This window comes from Narcine bancroftii, chromosome 5 (assembly GCF_036971445.1).
Source record: "Narcine bancroftii isolate sNarBan1 chromosome 5, sNarBan1.hap1, whole genome shotgun sequence".
In the NCBI taxonomy this organism is placed as follows: Eukaryota; Metazoa; Chordata; class Chondrichthyes; order Torpediniformes; family Narcinidae; genus Narcine; species Narcine bancroftii.
Window position 1 is genome coordinate 30,652,975 of NC_091473.1, and position 20,462 is coordinate 30,673,436.

At 40.7% G+C, this 20,462-nt stretch overlaps 1 protein-coding gene across 23 annotated transcripts in view; it reads left to right on the forward strand.

Moving 5' to 3' along the window:
* foxp1b (forkhead box P1b) overlaps positions 1 to 20,462 on the forward strand; it is a 577,308-nt gene that overhangs the window by 284,274 nt on the left and 272,572 nt on the right. Inside the window, exon 2 of one of the 23 annotated variants that reach the window (XM_069937057.1) lies at positions 18,326 to 18,463. The exons of the other annotated variants lie outside the window; for them this stretch is intronic. Coding sequence (XP_069793158.1) covers positions 18,395 to 18,463 — 69 coding nt within the window. The 5' untranslated portion in view covers positions 18,326 to 18,394. The remainder of the gene's footprint in view (positions 1 to 18,325; positions 18,464 to 20,462) is intronic. 23 annotated transcript variants of the gene reach the window in all.

The window sequence follows — 20,462 nt, forward strand, 5'->3', positions numbered from 1 at the left end:
TGCTTCTTCTGGATCCGAGAATAGTCTGTTTTGTTGTCCTGGAATAAATATTTTCAATACCGCTGGATGCTTTAGTATAAATTTATACCCTTTCTTCCATAAAATCGCCTTTGCTGTATTGAACTCTTTTCTCTTCTTTAGGAGTTCAAAACTTATATCTGGATAAATGAAGATTTTTTGCCCTTTATACTCCAGTGGTTTGTTGCCCTCCCTTACTTTTTCCATTGTCTTCTCCAGTACCTTTTCTCTTGTAGTATATCTTAGGAATTTTACTACAATAGATCTTGGTTTTTGTTGTGGTTGTGGTTTAGAGGCCAATACTCTATGTGCCCTTTCTATTTCCAATTCTTGCTGTAGTTCTGGACATCCTAGGGTCTTAGGGATCCACTCTTTTATAAACTCCCTCATATTCTTGCCTTCTTCATCTTCCTTAAGGCCCACTATCTTTATGTTATTTCTTCTGTTATGGTTTTCCATTGTATCTATTTTTTGAGCTAGTAGTTCTTGTGTCTCTTTAGTTTTTTTATTAGATTTCTCCAATTTCTTTTTTAAGTCTTCTACCTCCATTTCTGCTGCTACTGCCCGCTCTTCCATCTTGTCCATTTTCTTTCCCATTTCTGTTAAGGTCATCTCCATTTTATTTATTTTCTCTTCTGTGTTGTTTATTCTTTTTCTTAAATCCTTAAATTCCTGTGTTTGCCATTCTTTAAATGATTCCATGTATCCTCTAATAAGAGCAAGTATATCCTTTACCTTGCCTTTCTTTTCTTCTTCTATTTCACCATACTCTTCCTCTTCTTCTTCCTCTGGGTTGGCCATCTGTTGTTTCTTTGTTGCCCTTTCCTCCTCTTCTTTCTTGTTTCTGTTGTCTTCTGTGGTCTCTTCTTGCTGCAGGTGTTCTGCAGCTGTCGTTGCCGGCTGTGGAGATCGACTCCCCAGCTGGTCCCCCCTCCCATTGGTGTGTTTTTTTTCATGCGCGGTTGCGCACTTTTACTCGGCTCTGCGAGCCATTTTTGTAGTCCATTATTTACCGACCTGAGGGAGCGGGTTTCTCTCTCCGCAGCGGGCCTCTTCGGACAGGTAAGGCCTTCACCTTTTTCCTCCTTTGTCTTCTCTTCCTCTCTTCTTACCGTTGCTTTCGACTTTTCTTTTTTTGTCGCCATCTTCTTTCCACCTTTATACTCACTTTTCTGTAACTTTTATTTCTGTGCCTTTGTGTTTTCTCTTGTTTTTCCCGACTTTTCTGGAGAGGGCTGGAGTTCACCGTCCGGCCACTACTCCATCGCGTGACTCCTCCTTTTGCATGACTAGCCTCTTGAAGCACTTCATGACGGTGGATGTGGATGCGACAGGACGGTAGTCGTTGAGACAAGACACTGAGGGCCTCTTCTGCACAGGGATGATAGGGGCCACCTTGAAGCACGTTGGTGCGATAGCACTGCTCAGGAAGATGAAGATGTCTGTGAGGATGTCAGCTTGTTGGTCCGCGTATCCTCTGAGCACCCTGCCAGTATATCTGGTCCACAGCCTTATGAGGGTTGACCGTGAGCAGCATCCTTCCCACTTCAGCTCCTGTGAGACACAGAGCCTGTTCATATGAACTTCCTCACCACCATGTAATTTTTCACCTTGAACTACATGTAGGAGTCATTCAAAAAATCTAGGAGGGAGGCATTCCTGCCACTGGTAGCTGGTATCGTTTTGTGGTTGGTGATGGCATGGATGCCCTCCCACAGGTGTCGTGTGTCACCACTGTCCTGGAAGTGAGTTGGAATACACTGGGCAAGAGCCCTCTTTTTCTCCTTGATAGCCTTGGACAATGTGGCTCTTGCGTTGATCAAGACAGCCCTTTCACCCACTCTGAAGGCAGAGTTGTAGTTCTTCAACAGCACCTGCACCTCTGCAGTCCTCCATGGCATCTGGTTGGGGAAAGTAGTGATGGCCTTGGGCACGGTGATGCTATTGGTGCACTTGCTAATGTAGCTGATCACTGACGCCGTGTACTCCTCCAACTTGATGTGATCCGCTGCTTTCTTAAACATGTGCCAGTCAGTGCTCTTGAAGCAATGCTGAAGGGCAGAGGTGGCTCCTGCTGGCCAGGTAATTTACCAGCTTCGTGGCTGGTCTGGAGCATCTGACGAACGGTCTCTATGCTGGGATTAGCATTACAGAGATATGATCTGAGTAGCCGAGGTGGGGGCGTGGCTTGGCCCAATATGCATCGGGGATATTCGTGTACACAAGGTCTAGCACATTCGCCCCTCTTGACACAAAGTCCACATACTGCTGGAATTTTGGCAGCACTGAAAGGCTGGAGATATGTTTCGAAGTCAAGTTGATCTATGACTTGGAAATGAATTTTCAGGTGGCTGTGTTCCATACACTTGCTATTCTCAGCTCTCCAGATCGAATTCATGTGTTTGCAAGGTGCTATCAAGAAGCCTTGGTGAGCTCCTGCCATGTATTTTGTAGATCATGGACACGACTTGAGGATGGTGTACTAGTTGTTCTGTTTTGAGTTAGGTTGGAAATGGAGATAATTCCATCACTTAATTTGGCTTGCAGAATGTTTCTGGGGAGTTGGGGAATAGCTCTCGCCACAGCATAACTAGCCATCATGAAACCCATTGTATTCAGATGGCTGGTTAGTTGCCTTTCTATTCAGTGTACAGTTCAAGGATGTAAATGATACTGATTTCTGCTGAGTTAATCCTGTTGCATATCCATGAGGGTTTGTTGGGGGCATGGGGATCTTGTGTAGATTTTTGCCTTGCTGTAGATGCTCATTGCCCAACACTTAATTTTTAAAAAAAAAATTAGGCACATTCTGAATGTTGTGTTTATCTTTCTGCAGTGCTGGAGTTGCAAATGGAACAAAGACTTTATTAAAACCTTAATGTTAGTTTATCTCCAATTGGTAAGCAGAAAGTAGCTCCCATCAATATCTCCTCCTTTCTTTCTCTTGCTCTGTGGATTCATGTCCCCCTTCAGCAGGCATGAACATTTCAATAGGTAATGAAAAACTTTGATCCTTGCTTATGCTATATAACAGGACACTACCAGAATTGTCTAGGTATGGGAAGAATTGCTTCAAATCATCTGATGATTTACCCTACAGTACATTTCTGATTATCCAGAAACCACTTTACTGAAATGATCAGTTCTCCAAAATTTTCTTTGGCAACAACATGATATCACTAGTTGACAAAATTCTTTCACCTGACAAGCTCATGTGGGGCTCTGACGCACTGTTAGCACCAGTTTGGTAACATCAATGAGCGACAGGAGGAAGTCGGCAGGTCAGGCAGCACATGGGCAGATTGTCCTCATTTCAGTTAACTCCCTCCCCTCTCTCTTTCCATTTTTTCTTTACTCTCCACTATATTTGGTTCTCCGCTGTCCAAAGAGTCAGCATCGGAACAAATCTAATCGAGGGAGGGGGGTGGAGACATTATTGATTTTTTTTTTTCTGAGGCATTGGACCGGGGCTGTAGGGTGACAGCAGCAGCATTGGACTGGGGTGGAGGGGGTGGCAGTGGCAGGAGTGGGAAGGATTATCGACAATGGTGGGGAGGTGTCTGAGATCGGTAATGGCAGTGGGGAGGTGTCGGGGTTATCGATGGCGGCAGGAGCGGGGACCTTGAGGTCTCAGGCAGGATCAGTGATGGCGGTGGGTAGGTGTTGGGGATTGGCGGCAGCGGAGGGAAGGTGTCAGGGATTAGCAACAGCCGCTATCTACTGTATTCTGCTGATGCTACTGGGATGCTTAAAACCATTTCTCAGTTAACCAATACACGTCCTGTCCCAAACATTTTGGACAATCGAAAACGTACTGTATTATGTTTTAGTGACACCCCATCTTATAAGAGCACTCCCATTTGATTGTTTGGACTTGGATTTGTGTGAGGAGCCATATGAGCCTTTGAATGAGCAAATTAATTCAGAAAGAATGCACAGTAAGTCATTTCAAGATGCCAGAATGAAGACTGATCCCACAACATCACTGATGGGGTACTCTGAATTTTGGGACATGGCTGTTAACCTGGTTTACATTCAAGGAGAAAAATCCTTTGGTTTATTGTACATCTCCAGATCTCATGTAATTTCCCTTAAGCCAAGATAGGTGAAGTTGATGGCTCCATTTCCATTGGGAAGACTGTGATTCTCAAGTATTTTTTGTAATCTCAGCATTTGAAGATCATTCCTCCCATAAGCAGACTGTAAAATCAACCTCAAATGGCTGTCAAATGAAAAGTTTTGCACAGTGAATTAAAAAGAAGAGTTACTGCTGCTCATGTACCAGCTTAGGAAAAACGAGGAACAAAAGGTCATTGCCACAAGCGGCCTTCATTTCTATTGGCGGAGTGAATGTGGCCCATCTCTGCGATACAAATGCACAGTGGCCCATGTCTGAACTTAGCGAGCCCATCCTTTGAAGTTGAGTGTTTCATTTCTTTTTTTTATATAATTTTTTATTTTTCACACCATAAATCACATTAACCATGATACACATTTTTTTCCTTTTCACACATATACAATGTCATTTTCTCCCCCCCCCCCCCTCCTCCCCTCCCACCCTCCCCACCTCCCCCCTCCCGTCCATTTAAGGTATAAAATCTAGGATACATTAAACCAGTCAGACAATGTTGTCATTCAATAAAAATACACCAGAAATTCCACTGAGTCCATTCTTTTCATTTCCTTTTCCTTCCGTTAACTTAGGTAGTGATTGTCCCCAGTAGGTTTTCGCTATTGTGTTTAATATAAGGCTCCCATATTTGTTCGAATATTTCAATATTATTTCTTAAACTATATGTTATTTTTTCTAATGGAATACATTTATTCATTTCTATATACCATTGTTGTATTTTCAAATTATCTTCCAATTTCCAGGTTGACATAATACATTTTTTTGCTACGGCTAGAGCTATCTTAACAAATCTTTTTTGTGCATCCTTTGTTTTTTATGTTACTTAGGAGAAAGATCTCTGAATTGTTTGGTATATTGTTTTCTGTTATTTTATTTAATATCTGATTGAGATCTTCCCAAAATTTTTCTACTTTTTCACATGTCCAGATTGCATGAATTGTTGTTCCCATTTCTTTTTTACATCGAAAACATCTATCAGATACTGTTGGGTCCCATTTATTTAACATTTGAGGTGTAATGTATAGCCTGTGTATCCAGTTATATTGTATCATACGTAACCTCGTATTTATTGTATTTCTCATCGTTCAAATCCTGTTCCCATTTTTGTTTAGTTTTACCATTTGTTTCCTCATTCTCCTTTTCTTGCAGTTTAATATACATATTTGTTATAAATCTGTTGATTATCATTGTATCTGTAATCACATATTAGTGTTTCATTTCTTCATGCTCTGGTACCTACTCCCTTTTGATGATGGCTGTTTCCTCTGAGGGCCTTCCTTTCCCTCTACTTCTATCTCCTGTCAGGTCATCATTAGTCAAGGGACATTGCCCTCTTCCAGATTAACTTACATACCCAAAGTAATGGCTACTAAATTCCCCATGTATGGCAGAAATAGTTTTAGGCTACATGCACAAAGTACCTTCAGCCACTACAATTCTACATGCTTTGTCAAACCACATGGTAGTCGATCTATTAAGCACTTGCAAACTCCACAGGTTGTAGGTATTGCTGCTAAATGTTTGTTTTTCCACATGCTTATTATTTGGCATTAGCTGGATCATCGAGGTCCAATTTGGCAAGTGGCATTAGAAAGCATTCCAATAGGATTGATATGATCTGCTTACTCTACATACTTTCAGCATGCACAAAATAACACTTGCATATCCATTCTTCCAAATTTGACAGATAAAATGTGTACACATTCATTCTGCATAAGTTTCAGACTTGGCACTCAAAACATTGCAAGAAATGGGTGTTACAAGCTCCAATTTCATGGGCATAAATCCTTTGCTTTTGAGATTAAGATATTGAGTCTGCTTTCTCATTTGCTTTCTAAAGAAATGTACACTGAAGAAACTACAAAATAATCACTCTTTGAACCAAAACATTAAGATGCCTCAGACTTATTTCCACCAATTGTAAGTAAAGTGTGGCCTTGTTAGTCAAAATGGCTTGATAACTTTGAAGGCGACATTAATTATAACAATTAAAATTGACACCTTGCCCGACTTAAATCTTTGTTCTTGTGTTTTATATAAGTGGAATTTTACTAATAATACTTACCTATCTTTATACAATGATTGAAATCCAGAGATGGGGAAAGAATCAGGATGCTAATGTAGAAGTAGTGTACTGAAAGCCTCTTTTATTTCTTATTTATAACATGCATGCACATCTTGGATTATGGTTGATACTATAACTTCAGAGCACTGGAAAGAAATGGATGACAGCACCTTGAGATGGAGCACAAAGGTGCAAACAAAAAGAAATGATGACTGTATAAAGAAATGCTTTTTCCTTTGCATTAGCTTGTCTTCAGATATCATTCTCGTAGGATTGCATATGAAGCATGCTTTGAGAGTAGGGCTTCAACATCTAGAAGATGTTTTTTTTAAGAGAGGGCTGTCTTATTTAGTGATGTAGTGATGAGAACTGCAAGGTAAGTTTATTCTGTCCTGTTGCTAAATATGCCATCTCTAAAAACACATCCAGGCTCGTCTTTCACAGTCTTCCATTAAGCCAGTTTTTTTTGTTGTTGAAAGCAAACGTAAAGCTAGTCTGGCACATAAATGCAGCTGGTGCTCTTGTTTGCAAATCTTTATCTGAACAGACCAGTGAAAGTTTTTAAATTAATGTGTGTGAAATGCATATGACAGCCCATTTAAACCATCTTGGCAAATTTAACTCATTTCCACTTGTGGCTGGTGGAGTCACCAGAGCCTTCAGGGATTCATGAGATTAAAAGTTATGTTGCACACTGTTGTCTGTATATCTATTTTATCAGACAAAAAAAAATGTGTGCAATGTTTTGCCTGGAAGATTAATTGACTGATATAAATCAAGTGATGGTCCTGTAAAAGCGTATTCTTTCTGTATTTTGTTTTTGTTTTCATTTCTTTCAGTGGTTAAATATTTCTTGGATTATGGCAAGACCATTTTTAATTTTCCGATTGCGTGGAACATGTTATGTTTAAAAATAAGCAAAAAAAAATTACAGTAACTAGCTAATTGTAATCAGCCCACACAAATACAAATTTTGAATGATAGGCCTTAGGAACATGTTTATCAATTTTGCAAAATTTGTGCAAGAAATATAGCAACAGATTAGCCAGAATCAATTAAATGAATATAGATAGACGAACGTGCAGTATTAATCCATTTGTTATTTTACTACAGGGTGTATTTGTAGATTACAGTTTAAAATATAAAGGGAAAGTCATAGAACCATGTTACATGTATTGTGAGCTCCCATTTCATGTAGTGTGACTGTCACTTAAGGGTTAGTGCAGGGTGCAACCATTCACAGTTGTGGAGAGATTGGATGGCACCATCAAATACAGATTATACCCAAAGTTGATACTCTGGAGGAAGAGAAAGAACAATGGTTGTTTATTCAGGAACACAGGTGGTGAGAGAGTCATGTGAGTGGGACACTTAAAGAAACAGGATTTTCTATTATTGACCACCAATCATCTGATGAGCACGTAGGTGGAGTGACTCTGGATGAAATGGACAATTTAGCTGATTCTCCCTGTCAGGGAAATTATTGACCACCGTGACCAAAGGAAAGGTAATTTTGATTGACCCATATCTGGGTAAAGGAAGCAGAAGAATTGCTGTATCAAATTGTGACCACGGTGATGGTCATTTCGACTGACCTGTGCCTGGGTTTTGGAAGCATTCTGGAAATCATGCGTTTCATTTCCCCTACATAAGGAAAAGGGCAGTTATGAGAACTGTTCGTCCAAAATGATATTTCTCAGTAAAAAAACTCGACAAGGATTTGTGAGTTTTCAGCAGTCGGGTCTCTCTGTCCCTCCCACCTCCTTCGTGATTACTTCTGGGCATCAATTTATTTATGACTACTAATAATACCACATGTTAATTAAATTCACCCCAACTTTGTATGTGGGTGTGTGTCTCAAACTATTACAGATTAGGCACAAAAAAGGACTTTCCAGAACACACAGACACACGTACCCACAGACACAGATTTGGGGTAAATTTAATTAAGATGTTTATATTATTAGTAGTTATCAATAAATATATTGTTTTAAAAGAAAACCAATGACAGGCTCTAGGTGAATTTTTGTTGTTGCTGGCTTGAGATGTAACACATGGAAAATGTCTTTCAGCCCAACTCATCAATACTAACCAAATCAGCATTCTGGGTTGTCCTGTTTGCCTATATTTGGTCAGTAATATTCTAGACTCTTCCTATCCTAATATCAATCCAAATGTCTTTTGAACTTGGTAATTGCATCCACTTCATTTGCTTCCTCTAGCAGCTTGTACCACATTCAGACTACCCTATAGGTGAAAACATTGCCTTGTCATGGGTGGAGGCTGAAAAATTAGGGGCATTTAAGAAACTCTCAAACAGGTACATGGATGAACAAAAAAATAGAGGGTTACAAGATAGGAAGAGTTCAGTTCTTTTTGGTAGGAATATATAGGTCAACACAACATTGAGAACTGAAGGACCTGTACTGTGCTGTAAAGACCTCAGATCCCTCTTGAATCTCTTCCCTATCACCCTAAACCTATATCCTCAAGCTCTAGAAATATGTACCCGGCAGAAAAGTCTGTAAACATCAATTTTATCCACGCCTATCATGATTTTCTACACCTCTGTGTGAATATCTATCTAGCTATCTAGCTGTCTAGCTATCTATCTAGCTATCTAGCTATCTATCTAGCTATCTATTTATTTATCTATCAAACTAGTCCCCTATTATTTATTTATTATCTAGACATGGAGCACAGTAACAGGCCCTTCCAGCCTATGAGCCCATGTCGCCCAAATATCCCAATTAACCTACGCCTTTGAAAGGTCGGAGGAAACCCTCGCAGACATTGGGAGAATATACAAACTCCTTACAGAAAACACTGAACCTGGGTCATAGGCCCTGTGGTAGCATTGCACGAACTGCTATGCTAACCATGCCACTCCTTTATTCTCAGGGTTTTAAAAAAAAATCAATATTACTTCGTACTTCTTAAAATAAATGAATTTTGTTCTGATTTTGGAAATTGTAAATGTATAAAATGAATTTTCTGTCAAGTATTTGGACTCTCATTGGATGACTCTAATCTCATAATTTTCCATGTGATCAGTATCTTAAATCTGGATTATCAAATTCCCAAGTGAAAGGAGAATGAGAGCTTTATCGAAGCAGTAGACATCCAGCCCCTCAAATATTCTCGACATTGTTGATCTTCTACCTTGATATAATTTTCCTTCTCTTCACAGATTTTTTGATTATTCTAAAATCAAGAAATCTATTGACCTCTACGTTCTTGAAATCAATGACTGAGCTACCACAGCTCCTCGAATAGTGTATTCCAAAGATTCCTTGATTAATTAAGTCAAATGAAACCTGTTCCATGCATCACACTGTTGAATCGTCAGAGAATTTTGTATGACTCAGCGAGACCACCTCTCACTGCATCGATTGCTCACTCTTTCCTCATGACAGAACTGCCATCCCAGGAACTAATTTGGTGAAACTTTGCAGCACTCCCCGTATAGCAAATATATCCATCAGAAAGAGATCAAAGGAGTAAAACACAAAATCTGCAGATGCTGTGATTGGAAATAAAAACACAAAATGCAGGAGAAACTCAGCAGGTCAAACTGTACTTTATTGTATATAACAAAGATAAAGACACATAACCAACAATGAAAATTGTGCACCTTTGTTTTTTCTCATCAGGACCGAATGTAACTGTAGCAAGTCATCTTTTGTACTCATATCCCGCTGCATTAAAGGTCACAGTACTATTTGGGTTCCTAATTGCTTTTTTTTCACTTGCATCTTTGCTTTAAAAACATCTATTTCCCTGTGAACAACAGCATCTCCCAGTTTCTCACCTTTTTTTTAAAAAAAAACTTTGTTCCTGTTTATCTACCAAATAGACAACTTTGGGTTTTTATTACAGTGTACTGTGCTTACCTTATTGTTGCTCACTCATTCATCTTGTTCATATCTTCTTCTATTTATTTATTCATATCTTTGTTATTGTCAACAAACTTGGAGTGTTACATATCTATCACCATAGATTGTGGATGATTTTGGGCATATTTCACCAGTCACCTGAGAAGGACTGGTTTATTCCTACTTTTTTTCTCAGTTAGCCAATTCTCAATTTGTATCGGCATCTTTGCAATTTCATGTTCTGAAACTCCTTATTAAAGACCATCTGACATTCCAAATACATCACATTTATTTGTTCACTCTCCTCTAAGAATATCCTTAAGGAATTCCAATGGATTTGACAAATATGATTTTTCTTTCATTAATTCTTGTTGAATCTGCTCAAGCATATTATTATTATTTTCTGTGTCATGCTTTTACGTAATTTATTGCGGACTCCAACACTTTTCCAGCTGACAGTGTCAGGCTAATAGATTGTTGGTTCCTTGTTTCCTCTTTCTTTCCTTTCTTAAATAGTGGGCGAGTTGTGAGAGAGTGCAGCACAGAGGCTGAAGCGGCAGGCTCTGTGCTCAGGTATCACAACTGATTTTATTTGAATCTCGCACGCAACCTTTTAACCCGACTCCATTCTGCCCCTTACGCACTGGTGCTCGCGTCACGATGATGAGAGCATGTTGGCACCCTTCCGGTCTGTTCCAGAAGGGACGGTCCCATGACGCCATCTTTGCTGCAGCTGCCCTGCCACCCCCGCATAACAAGCAGGACTGGTCCGCTGCTGCAATTATGTGCATCACCACACAACACCCCCCCCCCCCCCCCCGCTCCCCCTCCAAGAACTGGCACTGATGTTCTTGCGATGTGTCATGGGTGAGGTGTGCTGCTTCAGCTGCCATCCTCTGCGCACTGATGGTGAGGATCTGCATCAGCTGTGACAAGTCCAATTGTGTGAGCAGCTCCTCTTTCCCCCAATGTCAAGAGCAAACGAGGACGTGTTCATGTGCAGGACTTTTGTACGGTCCCTCAAAAGGCCGCTGAAGGGGAGTCCTGTGCAGGCCTCTGCTCATGAATACATAGTCACAAGAGACCAAGTCTGGGAGGGTAGCTGCAGGGTGAATGACCATGCTGCAATGGTAGTGGCACGGCTAGTGAACCCAGCTTGTGCCGCAACCTCTCAAGGAGGGCTGCGGTGTCTGTGTCCTGCGTGGTCGAAGGTGGAAGGAACTGGCCAAGGACTGAAATGGTTTTGTAATAGATCAGTTCAGCAGAGGAGGCGTTGAGGTTGTCCTTGGGTGCTGTGTGTATTCCCAGTAGTATCCAGGGTAGTTCATCCACCCAGTTGGGCTCTTGATTAGGCTGTTTACTTGTGGGTGGTAGGCCATGGTACGATGGATCTGCGTGCCCAGGAATTTTGCGAACTCCATCCACAGGGTGGAGGTGAATTAGGCACTCTAGTTTGTCGTAATGTCTGCCAGTACACCAAAGCGGGAAACCTAGGCAGAGAGGAAAACCCTTGCGTACCTCTCCAGCAAACGAGTGTACCTGTCCACCATTGTGTGCAGGTAGCGCGATCCTCAGGAGACTGGCAAGGGCCCGACGACGTTGATGTATATGTGCTGGAACCTGCGGGAATGATTGTCGAAGTCTTGTAGCTTGCGTTTGGAGTGTCGCTGCACCGTGGCCACTTGGCAGTCTGTGCAGGTCTTTGCCCATTCTGCGACCTGCTTATGCAGGCCATGCTAGACGAATTTCGCTGACATCAGTCACACAGTTGTGTGGATTGGGGGGGGGGGGGGTGCAACAACCCGTGGATCATGTCAAAAACCGTCTGTAGTGCGCGTCGAAAGAACCAAAGACTTGTTGATTCAAACAAAGGCTTTTATTAACTAAAAGACTGGAGCATATCACAAGTAGGTCGACCAGTCCAGAATGACCTGGTCTGGCTAGGAGCAATCCTTTAAGACCTGCCAGTAGGTGTGGCTACACTCTCAGCCAATCACAGTCATCCTACACTACCATCTGTACATATGTACATATACACATTGGTGATATAATCTGTACTATCACATTCACCCCTTCTTTGAGAAACAACACTTTTTTTGGGAGAGACACAGGAGTCTGCAGATCCTGGAATTTGAAGCAAAACACAATCTGCTGGAGGAATTCTGTAGGTCGAGCAGATGAGTTTAGAGTGTGAATTTGCACGTGGAATTACAACATTGTGGCCATCAGTGAAACTTATTTGCAGGAGGGCCAGGGCTGGCAGCTCAATGCTCTGGCCTTCCGTTGCTCTAGATGTGATAGAATGGTGGGGGTGATGAAATGGTGAGGTGTGGCATTGCTCGTCAGGTAAAATATCATAGCTGTGCTCAGGCAGGACAGACCAGACGGGTTGTCTACTGGGGCTATATGGGTGGAACTGAGGAATGGGAAAGGTATGATCACACTCATGGGCTTGTATTATAGACCGCCCAATAGTCAGTGAGAATTGGAGGAGCAAATGTGTAAAGATAGCAGACAGTTACAGGAAACATAATGTTGTGATAGTAGGAGATTTTAACTTTCCATCTATTGACTGAGGCTCCCATACTGTAAAAGGGCTGGATGGCTTGAAGTTTGTCAAATGTGTTCAGGAAAGTTTTCTAATCAATATATATAGATACCAACTAGAGAGAATGAAATACTGGATCTCATGTTAGGGATCGAGACAGGACAGGTGACAGAAGTACATGTAAGGAACATTCTGGGTCCAGTGATCATAATGCCATTTGTTGCAAGTTAATTATGGAGAAGGATAGGTCCAGGCCTCGATTTGAGATTCTAAATTGGAGAAAGTCCAATTTTGAGGAAATGGAAAAGGATCTAGAATGTATGGATTGGGATGTTATTTTCTGGCAAGAATGTGTGAAGTAAATGGAAGACCTTCAAAGGTGAAATTTTGAGAGTAAGAGTTTGTATGTTTCTGTCAGAATCAAAGGCAAGATTAGAAGGTATAGGGAACCTTGACTTTTGAGGGATATTGGGATCTGGTTTGGAAGAACGGAGAGGTGTATAATAGGTATAGGCAACATGGAGCAAATGAAGTAATTAAGGAGTATAAAAATGCAAGAAACCCCTAAAGAAAGAAATCAGAAAGACAAAAAGAAGACATGAGGTTGCTTTGACAGACAAAGTGAAGGAAAATCCTAAGGATTTCTTCAGGTACATTAAGAGCAAAAAGATAGTAAGGGACAAAATTGGTCCCTTTGAAGATCAGAGTGGTTGGCTTTGTATGGACCCAAAAGAGATGGGGGAGATTTAATTTTTTTTACATCAGTATTCACTCAGGAAACGGGCATAGAGTTGTGGGAAGTAAGGAAAATAAGCAGTGAGGTCATCCTATACAGATTAAAGAGGAGGAAGTGCTTGTTGCCTTAAATCAGATAAAGATGGATAAATCTCCAGGGCCTGATGAGATATTCCCTCAGACCTAGAGGGAGGCTAGTGCAGAAATAACAGGGGCTCTAGCAGAAATATTTAAAATACCCTTGGCCACAGTTGTGGTGTCAGAGGATTGGAGGGTAGCTCACGTTGTTCCATTTAAAAAAAAAAATAGTCTCCAAAAGTAATCCTAGGCCAGTGAGCCTGATGTCAGTGATAGGTAAATTATTTGAAGGTGTTCTAAGAGATCGGATATACAATTATTTGGATAGTCAGAGACTGATTAGTGATAATCAACATGGCTTTGTGAGTGGTTGGTCATGTTTAATCAATCTTACACAGTTTTATTTGAGGAGATTACCAGAAAGGTTGATGAAGGAAAAGCTGTGGATGTTGTCTACATGGACTAGTAAGAACTTTGGCAAGGTCCTGCAGTCCTGAGGTTAGTCAGATGCTAGGTATTCATGGTGAAGTAATGAACAGGATTCAACAATGGATGGATGGAAGAAGCCAGAGAGTAGTGGTGGAAAATTGCTTCTCAGACTGGAGGCCTATGACTGGTGGTGTGCCTCAAGGGTTGGCATTGGGACTATTTTTGTCACATTTATCAGTGATCTGGGTGATATGTGGTAAATTGGATCAGAAAGTTTTCAAATGACACTAAGATTTGTGTTATGGACAGCAAAGAAGGTTCTCAAAGCTTGCAGAGGGATCTGGACCAGCTGGAAAAAACGGGCTGAAAAATGTCAGATGGAGTTTAATGCAGAGAAGTGTGAAGTGTTGCAGTTTGGAAGGACAACCAAGAAAGGACATACACGGTAAAGTGGTAGGGCAGTGAGGAGTGCAGTAGAATAGAAGGATCTGGAAATGCAGATACATAATTCCCTGAAAGTGGTGTCACAGGTAGATACGGTTGAAAAGAGAGGTTTTGGCATATTGGCCTTCATAAATCAAAGTACTGAGTTAGGAAGTTATGTTAAAGTTTGATGAGGCCAAATTTGGAGTATTATGTGCAGTTTTAGTCACTTACCTACAGAAAATATATCAATAAGATGGAAAGAGTGCTGTGAAGATTTACTTGGATGTTGCCTGGATTTCAGGAATTCAGTTACAGGGAAAGGTTAAACAGGTTATAACTTTATTCCCAGGAGTGTAGAAGAATGTGGGGAGATTTGATAGAGGTATTTAATATTACGAGGGGGATAGATAGAGTAAATGTAGATCAATATTTTCCACTGAGTGTAGGTGAGATACAACTAGAGGACATAAGTTAAGAGTGAAAGGAGAAATGTTTAGGGGGAACTTCTTCACACAGAGAGTGGTCGGAGTGTGGAATGAGCTTCCAGCTGAAGTGGTAAATGCGGGCTCAATTTTAACATTTAAGAATAATTTGGACAGGTACATGGATGGGAGAGGTATGGAGGGCTATGGACTGGGCGCGTCAGGAGACTAGGCAATAAAATGGTTCGGCACAGACTAGAGGGGCCTGTTTCAGCACATTGTGCTATGGTTCTAGTTAGGAGATAAAAGGTTGGTTGGTGTTTTGTACCAGAACCTTTTATCAATACAATGAGACAATGCCAAGGGGTTTCAGCTGAAATGTCAACCATTTTTTTTTTAACTTGCTAATTCTGCTTGAGCTGCTGAGTTCTACCTGGATTTTAGGAGTGTTCTCTTCCCAAAAGGAGGACACAGAATATTTGTTTAATTCCCATTGCAATTTCCAGATTTCTAGTGATAATTTTTTACATCACTGTCCTTGCTATCTTTTATGTGTAGCTGTGGACACTCTTTTAATCTGTTTTAATGTTTCTCATTAGTTTTCAATCATATTATGTTTTTCCTTAACTTTTGGCCACCCTTGGCTGAATTCTTTGCTTTTCTGGCATTTCCTTAGATTTAATACTACTTTTACTTTCTCTTGTACAGGTACACAATCCTTTAACTGGACATCTAAAATCCAGAAAGCTCCAAAATCCTGAAAGTGGGGAGAGAGACAGCAGCGCAAGTCGGGCCATTGGGAGACTGGCAGTGAAAGTCGGGTCGGCGGGTAGTGGAGAGACCGGCAGCACGAGTCGGGCCGGTGAGGGGGGGAGACCGGCAGTGCGAGTTGGTCCAGCGAGTGGGGGAGAACGGCAGTGCGTGTCGGGCCAGCGGAGGGCGGAGAGATCGGCAGTGCAAGGCGGAGGGGCGGAGAGACCGGCAGTGCAAGTCGGGCTAGCAAGGGGGAGAGACCGGCAGTGCGAGTCGGGCCAGCGGGGGGCGGAAAGACCGGCAGTGCGAGTCAGGCCGCGAGGGGGAGGAGATCGGCAGTGCAAATCGGGCCGTGAGGGGGGGAGATGGCAGCACGAATGGTGGGGGTGGATATGGCAGCACAATTCGGGTGGGTTTAAATCTGGCTTTCTAAAATCCGAAATTCGGAACACACTGTTCCCCAAGGGTTCCGGATAAAGGATTATGTACCTGTATTGCATGGTTTGACCATTTATCAGAATATAAATGTGCATCAAATCATGCATTACATCTTTCAATGCAAACCTTTTTAGTTTTGCAGTCAACCATTTTTAATCTGCATCTTGTACTTTCCTGGTTTCCTTTATTTAGATTGAAAACCTTGGTTTCAAATTGATCATCATCACCTTTGATCTCAATAGAGCTCCTTCAAAATATTATTAATCATTCCTTTTTTGTTGGACATATGTAGATCTCACATAGTCTGCTTTCCTTTTTGATTCCTTGACATATTGATAAAGAAATACAACTTGTATATATTGCAAGAATTCATCCTCTACCTTGTTAGTACTAATTTAATTTGACCTGGCTATATGTACAGTACATTAAATGCCTTTGTGATTATTGTAATTCTGCTGTTACATACATTTTTTCCTGATCTATACCATGTTCTACCTCAACATCTATTTGATCAATGGTTGACTGTGGCAGCTGTACATGCCCAAGCCATAACACCCCTACCACCATGTTTCACAGATGAGGTGATGTGCTTTGGATCTTGGGCAGTTCCTTGATGCATCCACACTTTGGTCTTGCTATCACACTGATACAGGTTAATATTGGTCTCATCTGTCCACAAATCTTTTATTCAGAATTTTGTATGCTTTTTTAAATGCTTCTTGGCTAACTGTAATCTGGCCATTCTGTTTCTATGGATAACTAGTTATTTGCATCTTTCAGTGTAGCCTCTGTATTTCTGATCATGAAATCTTCTGTGGACAGTAGTCATTGATGCATCCACATCTGCCTGTGTTTGATCTATCAGACAGGCATTTGAGGATTTTTCTTCATTATAAGGAGAATTCTTCTGTCACCAGCAATGGACATCTCCTTGACCAACCAGTCCCTTTGTGATTAGAGGTCACCAGTAGACTCTTTCTTCTTAATGCTGTTCAAAACGGTTGATTTTGGTAGTTATAATGTTTGCCCGGTCACTCAATGTTTTTCATCCTCATACTGGCTTCTTTGACTTTCATTGGCACAACTTTGCCATTTTTCAACATGAGGACCAACTACATACTCCAAAGGTGATTAAAAGCATAGAAGCAAGCCTAGCTCTCTTGTGCCTGCACTAATGAAGCGATTAAACATTCCTAAGTATTCACAAGTACCCGTAAAGCCAAATGTCCCAAACAATAAGCTTAAATAAAATCTGGATTGTGCACTTTAAGCACGTGAATTGTTTGATTACAAATGTAAAATGGTGGCGCACAGGGGCAAATTAAGGGAAAAAATGTCTTTTTCCCAAACATGGAAGGTACTGTATGGATTTCACAGCTTTTTCTCACCTTGTAGATGTTCTGTTCTAATGATTAGATCAAATCTATATATAACTATTTTTGCTGTTAATTCATCCACCTTGTTGGAGGTGTGTGTTTAGTTAAAGTTTTAAATGATAAAGAGCAAAAAAGATGCACCTGTCCTACTCTGTCATACCTACTAAATGAAAACAATTCCTTTGGCAGACATACTGCTATCTATTTCGAGCATGAAAAAGTGGATGTGAAGAATTTAATAAACTGGACTGAAAAACAAAACTACACAATTGAGTTAACTAAATGAAGTGCCAATTTAAAAAAAAACAATTTGAGTCATATTTTATCAAACAAAACATGAAGACTGAATAATGCTGCGCACATTACTGGCAGTACACTGATCATATTGTTGTCTTGCTTTTTATTTGCCAAAGCAATATAATGCTTAAGTGAAAATAGTGATACATGGTATATAAAAGCCGAGTAAGCATCTTGTGCTTTTTTTATTTTTTCTTTTAACCTGAGAAACACTCTTCATATTACCATCAGAACATGAGTCATGAATGTAAGTAAATGTTTTTTTTTGCATTAGGTGCTCCCTGGAGATATTAGAAAATATCATGACCCTGCATGAAATGTAGATGTGAAATCTACCAGAAAGAAATATTAAGGATGATTTTATGCTTGATTAGATTTGGATGACATCTGTTGGGAGACTGGGACTGGCCAAAGAGAAATCTGCTCTTGGCTAAATGTTAACAGAGTTGTTTAGATGATTTAAAAGGTGATCCTTCCATCACAGCACAAGAATACTGGTAGTGTGAATACAGTTGAAAGGCATCTCTTGTCCTGAGGTGGGAAACGGTTAATTGACTTTTCCATTCCAAAGATGCAGCTGCTTGTATCTACCCAATGTATAACCATGTAATAGCAGGTTTGTGCATTTTATTCCAGTTCAATTTGAGATCAATGAATTTAGGTATAAATGGCTTGATATTTCAATAAAACATAATACTTCTTGATGCTGAACTTTGTGTTCATGTGATTTTAGTGGACCCTTTGCATGCATGGCCCATTATATTGAAGAATAAGAGGTGACTTCATAGAGGTATATCACAGGATGAATGGACAGCCAGGGTCCTTTTCCTGGGGCAACCTAAGAGCAAATATAAGAGGACATCTGTTTCAGGTGAGTGAGGATGATTTTGGGGATTTGTTTATGTTTAACACAGAGAGTGGTGGGTGCCTGTATTGCACTGCTGGTGATGGTGGTGGAGGCTGGTACAAAAGACACATTAGCCGCTTTCAGGTGTCTCCACCAAGAATGCGCCTGCAGAAGCAGATTCAGACCTGTGGGATGGTTGTTCAGGCGGCAGCGCTAAAAGCTCAGTACTGGCCACCTGAAAGGGACAGCTGCACGGAGGTGCCTCGGAGCGCACTCCGGCTCCTGTCCCTTCAGGATGTCAGCGCTGGGGCAGTTCAGCGCTGACATCCCGCGCCGGCTGTCCCTGCCCTGATGTCCCGCACCAGGGAGCAGGGGCAGCGGGGAGGGGGGCTGTCAGGCACTCGCCAGCTGTTTGTCATCCCCTTAGCAGCCGCTTTCAGGCAGCTGCATTCAGGTGCCTAGGGTGACGTCAGAGCTCTGGCGATTATCCCTCAGAGGAAGGTTGGAAGGTCCTACTCTTTCAGGTGGTCTCCCGACAGCTGCACAGGAAGAATATGCGGCTTTACCTTGGGGCATTTTGACCACCTGAAGGTGCCTATTCAAAAGACTCTTGGATAGGCACATGGATATCAGAAAAATAGGTGTACGGTAGGGGAAAATTAGATTATGGTGGAGTAGGTTTACATATATATGCATTGACATCTTGGACTGAAGGACCTGCACACAGCTGTAATGATCTTTTGTTTCTTTTCTGGAAAATTTGGATCAAACTAATTATTGACAAATGAAAATTTGGCTAGAACACGAAAAGTATGCATTAAAGTTTTACTAATTTTTTTATGCACACGTGAATATTTTAAACTTGTTTTGTTTCCAGTTTTACCACTTGAAATGCCATTCAAACTGAGATGTATCTTTCTTTACTGTTTGATCTATAATAATAGTGGTTTTGATAAGAAGGTTGCTATTATTATTGCAAAATCCACCATCTTTTCCACAGTGGTCATGTGGCTTGATTCTGGAGTGAACAGTAGTTTTGATTATTTAAACCCTCCCTCTATGTCAGTAAAGTCTAAAGAAAAGGATTATACAGATTGTTTAGAGCAGAGGTCTTCAAACTTTTTTGTTCCACTCCCATACCACATTAAGTAATCCTTTACTCATCACTGAGCACCTATGGCACAGAGAAAACTTAAAGTGGTATGGGATTTAGAGCTTCTAGCAATGTGGGCATACATTTCAGTGACAATGAACAAAGCAAACGACTAAGCTATTGATGTCAAACAAATTCAATTGGAAATGTCTGTAGTATTCATGACTAAACAGTGTATTTACTGGGATTCTAGCGAAGATTCTGAATTCCAGATTTCTTCCATAATAACATTTATAGAGTTAAAGATATCCTGGTAAATAATTAGTGTGTGTATAATTTTGATTGCAACTTTAGCAACGAAATTCCATTGATCAACGAACAATGATTAGTGTAGAGGTACATTAGCATCTTGCTTGGGTTGGTCAATGAATTGTAGCATATACAGCATCTAATAGAATACATCCAGAATTCTATTTTTATGAAATTTCTAATCCCATTCCTAAGAAATCCACGCTACACGTTGCAGAGCTTGTGACATTGGAAATGTTTCTTCTTCATTTGAATTCATGTTTGGTCATTACAATTCTATAGCAAAACTTGAATTGATAAATGAGTGGGGCTGACATGACTAGAAGGCAATAGGAAAGCACAGATAAATGATTGGTCTGTTGTTTCGGCTATAATGGGCCTCCATTCCAACCCTAAACGCTGCATTTAACTCTTTGTTATTCTGTGGATTGAATTCTGCCTTACTGTTTGATTATGTACGAAAGAAAATTATTTCTTAAGTGTCCTGAATGTTAACGGAAATCAATAATTAATTGGATTTAATTAGCTATAAACAACAAACCTACAGGTTTTTTATTTGTATGTTAAAAATCCTATTACACAATTAAAATAATTAATAGCTGTCTGTCCTGTGAGATATTA